At 36.4% G+C, this 13733-nt stretch overlaps 1 protein-coding gene across 2 annotated transcripts in view; it reads left to right on the forward strand.

The window, feature by feature from the left end:
- The window catches only part of SLC12A2 (solute carrier family 12 member 2), a 52898-nt gene extending 40039 nt beyond the window's left edge, over window positions 1-12859 (forward strand). For both annotated transcript variants that reach the window (XM_042866214.1, XM_042866215.1), the window contains 7 exons: window positions 541-588; window positions 2140-2262; window positions 2430-2541; window positions 2991-3077; window positions 5199-5334; window positions 6738-6805; window positions 9965-12859. In XM_042866214.1, the coding sequence (XP_042722148.1) occupies window positions 541-588; window positions 2140-2262; window positions 2430-2541; window positions 2991-3077; window positions 5199-5334; window positions 6738-6805; window positions 9965-10100 (710 nt within the window). In that variant the 3' untranslated portion in view covers window positions 10101-12859. The remainder of the gene's footprint in view (window positions 1-540; window positions 589-2139; window positions 2263-2429; window positions 2542-2990; window positions 3078-5198; window positions 5335-6737; window positions 6806-9964) is intronic.
- Window positions 12860-13733: the final 874 nt, after the last annotated feature.

Raw genomic sequence — 13733 nt, forward strand, 5'->3', positions numbered from 1 at the left:
TAATAGCTCAAACACTTTGCTTTAGAGACTACAAGTATGTGAATCATATTTTTATGACATAAATAAAACAGGTGATGGGCTGTGACCAACAGTACCTTTTTTGTTTTCTTAGTTAATTGAGTGCCAATAAAAATTGCTTGAGAATCAGGCCTCACAGCTATTTGTTAGCAATGTGGTTTTTAAGGCTGGTGAATTCATAGTGATGGTTTTCACCTCAGGCTTGAATATTTTATGATCTGCATGTTAACTAACACAAATGATCCAGAATACCTGACATAACAATAACCAGCCTTCCTCTTTTGCAAGTAAAACTTTGGATTGACTAAACTATTGAGAAACATGATTAAGTTACTATTATGTTCAAATACCTATTATTTTCAGGACATGGTAGACCAAACTTGTGTGCTTTTCTTTGTATGAAAATTCACTTCATTTTGCATTTTTCTTTTCTTTGCTTTTTTTTTTATGCACTTGTACTGTTTTCATTAACATCACAAAGGATATTAACCTTTTTATTTTGTATCTTTAAAAATCTTCCAGAGGAGGACGAGGATGGAAAGACTCCAACACAACCACTGTTGAAAAAAGGCAGGCATTTTTCACCTTTTTGTTAAATCATACTTTCACATTGTTAATTTCAGTTTTCCTTTTGTACTTCATCCTACACATATATTTGAAAGACAGGAAAATATCAGCCATACAAGCTCAATTTGTTTCTTCATATTTGCTTTGGAATGTGCTTCATCTATGGGGATTAAGTGCGTTCAGGAGCCTGCTAAGTTATTTATGTCTTAGGTATTTGAGTCCTCATTTGATTTTGGGCACAGTATAAGTATTAATGATGTAGTGGAAGTGCCTCATTGGTCTATTCAGTCATCTAAAGCTATAATTGTTGCTTTTTTCTGATTTGTTCAGTAGTTTGCAAAGCAAGGGATAATGCAGCCAGTCTGTGAGATTAACATCTGAAATACTGTGAAGTAGTCATTCAAATAAACAGCATTTTCAGAGGTGAATTTTCACCTGGTTTATTTCAGATTCTTTTAAGTGCAAGTTTTTTATCTTACCTAAGAAGCACCTTATCCTATTTGATGTTTCCTTCAGAATTTCAACATCCAGAAACCCTTGTTTTAATAACGTACTGAGATTACATCTTAAACCACAAGATGGCAGTTTTGAGGAACAGTGTGTAGTAAAGTAGGATACTAATAAGTCAGTTACAGACGTACTCTAAACTTCAGAATAAAATAAGGACTGAGAGGAATGTTCAAACTCCTTGTTAAAACTAGTCTCTTAACTAAGCAGAGGGAGTTAATTTGACTTTATCTTTTTAGTTGTTACTTAAAATACATTTTCATGTTTTAATGTAATTGAAAAAGCCAGTGTTGATATCTTCTCAGTAAATCCAATCTCTTCATTGCAAAAAATAAACTGCTTTGTGCTTCAGAGCCTAGCACACATTAAATTACTTTTTGCAGGTGACTTTGACATCTAGAACTAGCTTTTCTTTTGTCCACTTGAAGGAAGAAGAATTTGAGGAAAGAGCAGCCCTGAGCATCAGGGCCCAAGAGAACGGCATGGAGCTGTGTGAGGGAGGGGCAGCGAGGGGGCAGGGAAAGGGTCTGCGCCAGAGGGCGGTGGGCACGGCCCTGATCTGCTGCAGCTCAAGGAACGTTTGTGTTTGGGTGGTCATTTGTGGAGCCAGGATTTGGACTTGATGATCCTTGTGAGTCCTTTCCAACTCAGGATAATCTGTGAAGAGTTGGTGTCTCCTTGTGAATTAGCATGTCAGTGAATTTCAGAGAAATGTCACATGCAAGAGGTAGCAACAGTGTATCGCTTAATGCCCTGAATGTATGTATGAAATGTAATTGTCCAGGCAAACAAGCATATCAAGATCTTGCAATCCTTTGTCAAATGTCTGCTAAATGATTAAGAGATTGAAATTTTAACTACTGAAATTAGGAGTTTACAGGCTCCCTAAATGTAGATCAGTTTCTATCGATTCAGTTTAATTTTGCAGCCTGGGGGATAATGGTTTAAGTAAAAAACATAGGGAGTCTGCAAAATATTAAGATCTTATTTGATTTTTGATATTATTAGCCATAATACATAAAAATGAACGCTTTTTTTTTTTTCTAGATTCGAAGAGCCCATCTTCTCCTTTAAATTTGGCTGACCAAAGGCTTCTTGATGCTAGTAGTCAGTTTCAGAAGAAACAGGGCAAAAGCAATATTGATGTCTGGTGGCTCTTTGACGATGGAGGTGATGTACTTCATATTTTAAAACTGTTGAAAAGAATTATTAAAGCAAAGTGATTTAAAACTAACTCCTAATAAATACTTTTCAGATGGTATATATACAAGCTACTGTTAAATTCTCATATGAAACTATACTTTCTGACACATTCCTAAATTCTGATCAAAATGCAGGTTTGACACTATTGATTCCATATCTTATTACAACCAAGAAAAAATGGAAAGAGTGTAAGATAAGAGTGTTCATTGGTGGAAAAATAAACAGGATTGATCATGACAGAAGAGCGTAAGTTTACCTTCAAAATTTTCATTTCAATTGCTTGAAGAATAAGTGAGACTCTTCTTAGTAGCTTTTTTAGTTGTTTTTTATCAGAGGTGTAACCATATTCTATTTCTCCTCTCCATGAAAATGTTCCACTGCCACTAAATAGCGTTGGGCAAGTTGCTTCAGAATAAAATATTATTTCTGCAGCAGTCTGGCAGTAATATTTTCTCTAGTTTCTCACTAAAGAACTTCCTGGGAGAGCTTGAAGAGACTTAAAGGGAAAAGTTCTTATGTATAAAAACACTTAGTTTGCTGTTCATTTCTTAGCAGTATGCCAGGTTTATAGCAATACTAGTCAGACAATTTCATGTTTAAGTTGCCTTTTTGAAAAAGTGTTTTTATTACCAAATACTTACCTGTTTACCCTGGGGAAAAATCTAAATATACATTAAGGCTTTTTTTTTGTACAGGATGGCTACCCTGCTCAGCAAGTTTCGGATAGACTTCTCAGACATTATGGTTCTTGGGGATATTAATACTAAGCCAAAGAAAGAAAAGTAAGTCTCAGAAAAACCCAGCTTGTTTTTGAGTTCTTAATCTATTTCATGAATAGAATAGAGTTGTTTTCAATATAATAAATGTGAGAAAGAAGGCAGTATGACATCTGGTGCCTTACAGAAATCTAGAAAGTAAACTAAGGAAAAACTCTTGCATCTATGAACAGACCATTTCTTATTCTTTAGATCTCTAGCACTTAGGGCATTACATTAAACTTGAAGTTGTCCAGTTGCTAGAAATCTGGAAAAATCTTTAAAAAGAGAAATACTTGCAAAAATGTAAATTTTTATCGGGTGCTTAGTTAAATGTAATGAAACTTCATCTTCAAATAGTCTGATCTGTTTTTCCTTTAATTTTAGATTAGCTTGGATTTGTAACTTACCTAATTATGATCATGTATGTGAAAACTGATTTTCAAGATAAAAAAAAAATACAAATTATGTGGAATATATCAAGTATCTAAAATGGTAGAGCTTTAGAGTACTCCTAGTGCTCTAGTATGTTTGTCTTGATTCTTGGGATTCCAGTACTGTAAAATGTGTAAATTAAGAGGCAGTGTATAAAAAATTGAGACTGTAGAATTTCATGCAAACATTTTTATTTCATGGAAGTGTTTAATAAGCTCTTCTGCAATCATTTTTCTTCTCTCTTTGAGAACATTCTCTACAATAAATCCAAAAGCTTATTAAGGAATCCAATTTGAGTTAACAGTATCTGTAAATTAAGTAGAAAGAATATTTATACAGTGCTGAAAACATTAGAGGTAACAGAATACTGTTAATGGGGTCTGAGTTCCAATTTGACTGCATGGATGCTTAGGTATAAGTACATTCTGATATTACTATATATCCTAAATAGTGTTAGTGGTTTTGAACTTTCTGTACTGTAATTCTCAACCATAGAAGCTGGTAATGTCTTGTTCTTTATATTTAAAAAAAAAATTGTCATTTTTTTATTTCACTGGATGTAACACATACTTTTCAGTGTCCTCTGCTAAACTTTTCATTGATGTTCTGACTTCTCATGTCATAAGCTGCAGTTATTCAAACATAAGTTACTTTTCATAACATGCAGCAGCCTTACTTTACTATTGAAGTATCATAATATGGGTGGAGAAAGTAGGATAATTGTAAATCACCCTAAAAAAGTTGGGTGCTAATGCTAAGTCAGGGCCTGAACTGGTGATTGAACACCTGGTGGGAAGGCAGGGCTGACCCAGGGAAGCTCAGGTGCATGCAGTGCCACTGAGTGACTGGAAGGGATGAATGCTGGCCTCATTTAGGGGTTGGCAGTGAAGAGGAGGGTATTTCTCCTAGGAGATCCCTGTCTATCTGAGGCCTTCCAAAGGTAAGCAGCCCTTTTCCTTAATTTCTGTGTCCACGGCTGCTGCGTTTGTGCTCATTCTCATTTGCTGCAACCAAAGACTTTGCCACCCCGCTATTATCACAGTTATTTCCATCCCATTGTAGCATTACAGTAATCTGCTTTGAGTAGAAATCAATATCCTTCTGGCCTTCAGAAAGTTTTCTTTTGAAGCTGTTGATACAACATCCAAGTAGTTTCAAAATGACAGTTTATATTCTTGAAAAATAAAAGCTAACAAAGAGGAAACAAAATTGCACTGCTTATTTGCAGTTGAATGCCACTTTTAGGCTGTTACAGGAAGATGAAAAGAGCAGAATGAGAACAAAGCTGAAGTCCTAGTGACACTAGCATGAGACCTGATAGTAGTTTAGGGCTTTTTTTATTTGTGACCTGTAAATTCCTCTTCAAACTTAATAGTTTTTTTTCCAAATTCTAGCTTAGAAAGTATACAGTAACTAGTCATCAGTTTTGGAATAACCATAGTAAAATTCTTTAGCAAAACTCGTTGGTTTCTTTTAAACTGTCTAAAACTACATTTGCACCCAGAAAACAGTGAAAGTCACTAATTGAAGTTAAACTGCAGTATCTGCTTTTACCTTAATTATGACATATAAAAGTAGCTGACTCAATATTACAAGTACAGACAGTTTGCTCAGGTTTTACATGTCAATCAAACTTTGTCTAATAGTGTGAAAGTCATTTTTGACACAGTAGTGCCATGTCTGTTTTAATGACTGTTCTCTTGACTGTTACAGTATTGCAGCTTTTGAAGAAATGATAGAGCCTTTCAGACTTCATGAAGATGACAAAGAGCAAGAAGTTGCAGATAAGATGAAGGAGGATGAACCATGGAGGATAACAGATAATGAACTTGAGCTTTATAAAACAAAGGTTCTGTATTCTTCAGCATGTTGTATTAAACATCATAAAACTTCATGTTCTACTCTATTTGTGCACATAATGCCGTCTGGCTGATTATTGCTATTTTGTGTTTCTGTAGTTGCTTTCATGAGTAACTACTAGAAAACATCTAAATCCAATGGAGGGGATCACTTATAGTTTAAAAAAAAAAAGAAGGTGCATTTTATGATTGTGGGCTTGAACCATTGCATTTTTTTTTTTTAGTTGAGCCAAGTCTACCCTTCAGTGCTTCATTATTTAAAAAAAAAAACAAACAAACAAACCAACCACTACCTACCTAGTTGTGGTTTTAGTGGATGTTTAAAGATGTGATGTTTTTCTCAAGTCTCAAGTGGTTGTGCACTGTACACTCCAGAAAGATTCCTTTTCCAGAGCTTCTGTGGAGGAGACTTCAGCTGCATCTTATAACAGGATGCAGACACAGACAAGAATCTGAAGACAGACTGATTAAAATTTCAGCGTTTGGAAGCTCTTAAAGATGTACCACCCATAATTTTATTTTCTACTTCCTGAATTTTTTCAACTTCTCTGAGGATTTGCAATAGAGAATAAATGGGAATGATAAGTCATGCTGCACTGCAAGTCTGAAAAAAGCAAGGATTTAAACAACATGTAGATACAGATTGACTGGCAGCTTATGGCAGGACCTAGTAACTGTGTATTACAAAGATACTCGAGGAAAAAACTTACTAGTTTTCTTATAGATGCTTTGCTATCCCTCATATCTTACCTGCAGAACTTTTTAATGAGATCATAGCAGTAACTTATCCATTTCCTCCTGATTATTTGTTACTGCAGCTAGCAGGCCAGGAAGAGACTTAAGCTGAGCTGAGAACAGCAAAACTATAAGAAGTAGCTAATAATGTTTTTTGCAAGTTAGTTGACAGAAAAGAGACCTGCAGATGACTGTGAGTACAAGCTAAGAAAGAAAATGGCAATAGGAAGAATGGGAGGAACATCTTCAGCAGAAGATGTTAAGAAAGAACAGAGTGATAAAAAAGGAAGTACATTCCTAAAATCAGGATCACTTCTGAAATGCCTGCTTGCTCTGAGTGTACAAGATACCTTGTACAAACCTTGAAAGCACAAGGGCTCTTGCTTGCAGGACCTTTGGAGGATACTATTAGTAGAAAATCTGTATTGAAGTTGGCTTTTGTGGTACTTGGTTTATTTTAAGTTTTCACATTTTCTCAACCTAAGTCTTAGAGTCATAGATATTTAAGGGAAGTGAAAAGGGTGCCAAACTGAATAGAAAGTACGTGCTTTCTAGAAATAATTAATACCAATGAATTATTATAACTTATCTTTTTTGAAATGAACATTTTTTTAACTTCTAGAAGATCTCTTCCTAACAAATTTCATTTTCGTTACAGACTTATCGGCAGATCAGACTAAATGAGTTGCTCAAAGAACACTCAAGTACAGCTAATGTAATTGTAATGTAAGTAAATGATTTTTACTGTTATTCTAATTAATTCTAATTAATATAGAATTCTAATATGAACTATAAGTATATGTAAATACAGGTTGGGAAAAATGCCAAGGCGTAAGATTGAATTATAGAAATAATCAAGAAGATATCAATGCTGGAAAGATTTCAGAACACTTTAGAATTATGGAGCTAGACTGCAAAAATAAGCTTTTTTTGTCTTCCAAAACTCCCAAACTTTTCTTTACAGGGCTGCTCTCAATGAGCTCTTCTCCCAGTCTGGATCTGGGATTGTCCCAACCAAGGGCAGCGCCTTATACTTGTCTATCTTGAACCTCATTAGGTTCCCTTGAGCTCATTTCCCAGACTTGTCCAGGCCCCTTTGAATAGCATCCCTTCCTTCTATTCTATCAACAACTGCACCACTCATACTGCTGTCATCTACAAACTTGCAAAGGGCTCACTCAATCCCACTGTCTGTGTTATTGATAAATGTACTGAAGAGCACCACTCTCAATACCAGACCCTTGAGGAAGACCACTTGTGACCAGCCTCCACGTGGATATAGAGTCAGTGACCACAACCGTTTCTAGCTATAACCATCCAATTAATTCCTTGTTCACTGAACAATCCAACATTTATATCATTATTCTTCCTTTCTCCGCTGATGCAGTCACTCCATTGTTGAAGGACCCTGGGGTGCATGTCATGGAGCCTTGATAGACTTGTGTGTGTTTAGGTCATTAGGTGGTCTTGAGCTTGTTCTTCACTTGCAGGGGGAGGCATTTTGCTCCCCTAGTCTTTGCATAGAGGTTGAGGGATGTGAAAGGTGTGGGAAGCCTGGCTGCCAGAAGAGATGGAGGCAAATGACTTGTTCAGAACCTCACCCTTCTCCATTTCTGTTGTTGCCAGTTCTCATTCATTAAGGGGATACAATGTTCTTGGCTATTGTTTTCTGTCCACTGTACCTATAGAATACCTTATTTTTTACATCCCATGCCAGATGCAATTCCATCTGTGCCTTGGCTTTCCTGATCCCATCTCTGCACATCTGGATGTCATCCCGATATTATTCCCAGGCCACATGTCCCTGCATCCACTGCCTGTGCATTTCCTTCTCATCTGTTTAACTAACAAGTCCTTGTTGAGCCATTCTGATATCCTGCTTCATCTGCTTGATTTCTAACATATAGGAATGAAAAACTTACATACTGTCAGAAGGGTGCCCTCGAAGAATTGCCAGCTCTATTCTGTTCCTTTGTCCCTAAGAGAAATCTCAGGAAATCTCATCCAGTAATTCCTAAAGCAGCCAGAAGTTCACCCTCCTGAAGTTCATTTTCCTGAGCTCTACTTTTTGTGTAGAGCTTGTGTTCCTAGAGATCACAAACTCAACCAGAGCATGGTCACTACAGCTCAGAGTGCCCCTGGTCTCAACTTCTTTAATGAAGTTATCTGCATTGTTGAGCAGCAGGTCCATTAATACTTCACCTCTAATTGTTCTGTCCCCTACCTGGAAATTGACCTTGGCAGATGCCAGGAGTCTCCTGGGTTGCTTTATCTCACCATATTGCTTTCTGAGGAGATATCTGCATGGTTGAAGTCCTCCATCAGCATGAGAGCCTGTGAATGTGATGCTTCTTGTTGTAGCTGAAGCAAGACTATCCCATCCACAAGCTCCCCTTGATCAGGTGACCTACAATAGACCTGACCATCAGAAGTGCATTTTGAGCTGGTCCCTAATTTAACCCACTAGCTCTCAACATGTTCATGGCTGTTTGAGAGGGCATATTCTCTGCATTCCATCCACTTCTTAACATGAACAGCAACTCTTCTGCCTGTTGTGCCCTGCCTATAGCTTCTGAAACAGAATTTGTGAACCTCAGTACAGTGTTCCTGTGGTGTAATTTGTCCCACTGTGTTTCTGTGACAGCAGTTAAGTCAGAGGTTTCTAATTGCACCTTGGGTTCCATCTTACCTGCTTATCTTCCAAGCTATATGTGTTGGTGTAGAGGCGCTAAAGCTACCTTCTTAGAGAGCCCCTCCCCTAATTCCTTTGGGACAATTATTTTTTTTTCCCCTGCTGCTTTCTAATGTTTCAATGTTCCCCGGCCCTTCTCTGCCACACAAGTATATCCTCTTTCTTGTCAAGTCTAGTTTAACTTCTGCTGGTCAGTGCAGTCATCTTGCTGTCCAGAACACTGTTGCCCTACCTGGGCAGTAGGTTTTGTCCCATCCATTGTCAACATGACTAGTCTCTGGAAGGAGTCCAAGACAATAGAATCCAAAGCCGTGAGAATGGCACCATCTGCACAGCTGTTTGTTCACATGGTCCATTTGCCTCCTCCTACCAGGGTCCCAGTCTCCAGCTGGGATGACAGACAAGAACACTACCTGTGCTCCTTATCCCTTCAAAATCTTTCCAAGGGCCATAAAATTTCTTCCAATATTAAGTAATATCCTTGTTGCAGCCTAATGTGGTCTACTTTGAAAAAGTAAGAGTGGATAGTAGTCCTCTGGCTTTATTGTACCAGGTAGTTGCTTGATATCATTCATGTGGTCTCCTGGCAGACAGCAAACCTCTCTGGAGAGACTGTCTGGATGGCAAATGGCTGCCTCACTGCCTCTTGGTGAGAAATCCCCATTTACTAAAATGCTTTGCCATGTTTTGGTGGCACCGGTTCTAATACTGGTCCTTGGTTAGATTGCTGGTGGTACCACGTTAAGGTAAAGTTAGAACAGGGCAAGTAGACTTAAAGTAGTTGTTTGAAGGAAAATATTATGGTAGTTTGAAGGAAAATAGTATGGATATTTTGGAATGACTGTGAGAAGGCTGCACCAATGTAGGATCATTTAAAAAAAAAAAAAAAGCTTTTTAAAATTTTAAAATCCGGAGTAGTAGTAAGTTCTCCAAACTAAGAAGAATTCCCCATTAAGCTACTTGAATACTAAATAATGGTAGAAGGCCAAAAGTGAGGTGTGGATAGGGCCTGTTGTTGATTAAGATAGCAGGCTCTTTAACTTACTGCATTCTGAGTAAGAAAAAAAAAAAAAAAAAGCAAAAACTTGCGAGGTTAGGAAATTTGTCTTAACCTCTTTGCAGAATTGTACTTTCATTGTGTATGATAAATGTGTTGTTTTGGTTTGTTTGTTTTTCCCTAATGTGAACTTCAGGAGTCTGCCAGTTGCACGAAAAGGTGCAGTTTCTAGTGCACTCTACATGGCCTGGTTAGAAGCTCTTTCGAAAGATCTGCCGCCAATTCTTCTTGTTCGTGGGAATCATCAGAGCGTTCTTACCTTCTATTCCTAAGATACTGCTCATGAGACAGCTGTAAGGACATGGTACTTAAGTGCCCCGGGAAGAGTGACTGATGTGGTCTATAGATTATTAACATCACAAAGGCAAAAAGTGACTCTTCTTTCACTATTTCACTGACTTGAAAGCACACAAGGAAAGTCAATGTATTTCTAAAGTTGTGACATCTTCAGTTTTATTCTATATTTTCTGTAATTTAATCTTGCTTAATGGGGGAGTATTCCTTGTTAGACTGAAGAACAAGGCAAGCTTTTTGTTTGCTATTTGAATAGCAGCAATAAAAGTGGTTTATTTTTAATCAATGAAAGGATTATAGATTTATAAAAGCCTTTTAGCCTTGAGGTGCCTTCTGAAATTAACCAAATCTCATCCATACATCCTACTTTGTAAATCTATATAGAATGTCAAAATCTGCCTTCAACTAAGACTTTAGATCAGACTTTCTTTAGTTTTTAGTCTCTTCCATATTACAATAAAAATGAATGCTGCTTTTTAGTCTTCCATTGAGTTATTAGTTCTTAGTACTGTATGTTTTCTATTGTCAGAAAGTTTTGTTGATTTTTTTTTTTTTTTTTATTATTATATCTGTTAAACTTCAAATAAAAGCAAGAATTGAGGCAGGTCAGTTGAACAAAGACAAATCCTTGATGTTGTCTGGACTTTGTTTTACTTTAGCTGTTACAAAATTTAGCTCTGTTCCAAAATAAAACTGCTGTCAGAGAGGATCCTATTTCTCAAATTTGACATTGTGCTCTTTTTTGGCATTAGTCTGAAATGCACAGCTATAAAGTTAGCTAGTGGTGGTAAAGGATGCTGTATAAATCCATAGTTCTAGTATGAAACAATTCATCTTACGGACTAAGGCCATTCATCTCCTTAAAATTGCAAGAAAGGACCTGTCCTAGTTCCTGGCCTATTGATGTTTTGGTGTCACTTAGAACTTATTTTGAAACAAAACTCAACTTAAGGCTTAAATGGGGATAATATGAGCAATGTGATGCTATCTAACAGAAAACAGTAAACACTATGTGGAATCTTGCTATCCAAAACAAAAAAGAAAAAGCAAAAGCTAACGTTCTCTTGCATTTCTCTACAAATGGTTAAAAGGACCACTAGTTACTAGGGGGAGATGTTTTTAGTCAATTCATTCAGTTGTCAGAAAATATACCTAGTCTTATTAAAATATACTCAGGTTTGATCATCTGCCAGGTTAGATTCTTTCCATACATTCTACTTTATACATTTTATATGTTCAATCAAGAAACTGCCAATCTTGTGTGCCCTCTCATTGTGTATTTTGACAACTTCATATTTTAGTCTACTATGTGAACACCTACACAAGAAATTACACTTGGGCCTTTATATGGTGGTTAGTAATGTGAGCTGTTTTTTAAATTCCTATGTATTTTGGATAGAAAGGATTGCCTAAAAACATTTCACAAGCTTTTGATATTAGTGTTGGATGTGCTAAGAGATCAGTTTACCAATGCTTCAGTGACTTTAATTTAAGGATGCACAGAAAAGTTGTATTATGCTAAATATAGGATCAAATTAAAATGTAACTGTTCCTTTTGGAGAATAAAGCAATTAGTCATTGTGTGGCAACATAAAGCTTCGAGTTATGATTCAAGATAAACATATACACTGTCAATTTCTTGGTGAACTACAAAGATGTTTCCATTATTTCCATCAATTGGATTTAAGTCTATTCAATCATTTTGCCTAAACAAGAACTTGCATGTATTGCTGCTAAGTGTGAGATAACTGATGCCAGCATGAACCCAGCTTCTTAAAGTAAAAATTATGGTAAGACAGTTTGCAGTAGAAGTTCTACTTCCTTCTAAATGAGGGGTGGGTATCAAAATTAATTAATTACAGGTTTCATTATGGTTTTTGGGAAACATGAATGTCACATTGTGAGTATGGAATCATTGCCATGTTTCTTCTTGTTTTGTGGGTTTTGCTCTTTTGAACAGACAGTAAGGCATAGACTTAGTGCTGCTATCATTAAAAGAAAAAAAAAGAAAAATTGTGCACAGGTACACTTATTTAAAAGGTTTTTTGCCCATTCAGGAAATCATTGCTTGTGATCTGTAACACAGAAACCAAATGAAGTGTGTGTATACATGCATATATGTGTATAAAATTATATAAAATATATCTAAATATGCATATGGGGATAGTTAGGATGATGTCTGTGAAATACTATAGGATGCTTTTCACATATGCACTCTCAAGTCCACTAACGCTAGGCATGAGGTCAACTTCCAAGAAACTTCAATAGTTAATAGTGATTGTTAGCAACAAATGTTAGTTAGTGGCAGTCACTCCTGCTTTGATTTTGACGCCAAATTTAGTTAAGTTCCAATCGTGGTTAATTACTTGAAAAATGAAACATCACTGACACAGAAATTCATACTTTCTATAGGTTAGGTTTCTTTGTATGGATTTAGAAAGACAGCTGGAGAAAATCAATTATTTATTTGCTCACTCTGTATTTGTATTTAGGTTTCCTTTTACATGCATTCTTTTTATATGCTTTTCTGACATTGCATATTTAAAAATAACTGAAAATAATTTAAAGGTTTGAGCGTTCGTGGGTAATGACCCACTTGGTTTGAAGATGTAATATTTGATACTGTACTGTAACTGTCACACACAAATGCTTTTCTAATGTTTTAATGTAACTATTGCAGTTAATACTTTGTACCATGGGGATGTCACTGCAATAAAAGGAAGTGAATTCAATACAACTGAGTTGTCTAACAAGTAGCAAATCGTGTCCATAATTTAACTGATTAACTTCTAATAGTATTTTCTGCTTATTGTATGCATCTGCTATTTCTTTTGTTGTGGAATTTCCATAGGATCGTTACACAGATGTCATTCTGTTGTGCAGCATAGGTTGACAAATGCTTACTTGTGGATGGAATGCTTGCCACTGCCTAGAGAGTTGGTTCCAAAATACGAAAAATAATCCCAAGTCATCTCGTGACATACCAGACACTGGACTAATCAGCAGTATGTGGTATATTTAAGCTGAAATGTAACCATTTCAAAATCTGTTTCTGTTACCTATGTAATATGTGAAGGAAAAACTTCTCTCATACTGATAGCACACTGGGCTACAAGGAAATGTAACTTCAAAGCACAATTAGAAACGGCAAGTACGTAGAGCTGCTGAAGAACTGTGTAACCTTATCTATTGTGATGTCTCATAGGATAGCTGGATGACTGCAATTTTGAAGGTTAACCCGTAGTAATAATTTCAAACCACTTATCTATGTCCTTAATTTAGTAAATACATTTTCATATCTATTTAAATGTAGGCCACAGGACTAAAACTTGGAGAAAGGAAAATCTTGTTTAACCTAAACTGTCATTGCCTCTAACCTGCCTTATATGCAGGTAATGAGGTAAAGAATAAGGTATGTATTGGCTTTCCGAAGTTGATTTATGTGATGAAGAAATTGTTATTTACATAAGCATATACTAGCTGTACTCACAGGTAAACAGCTTCGCTGAAGGAAAATGGGATCAAAGGTGATTCAGCTGCTAAGCAGTGAGAACACATGATGCACAATCGCAGAATGGTTGGGTTGGAAGGACTTTAAGGGCTCCCCAACC

The sequence above is a fragment of the Lagopus leucura genome, unplaced genomic scaffold (genome assembly GCF_019238085.1).
Source record: "Lagopus leucura isolate 7727_CA_CO unplaced genomic scaffold, USGS_WTPT01 Super-Scaffold_810, whole genome shotgun sequence".
Classification (NCBI taxonomy): Eukaryota; Metazoa; Chordata; class Aves; order Galliformes; family Phasianidae; genus Lagopus; species Lagopus leucura.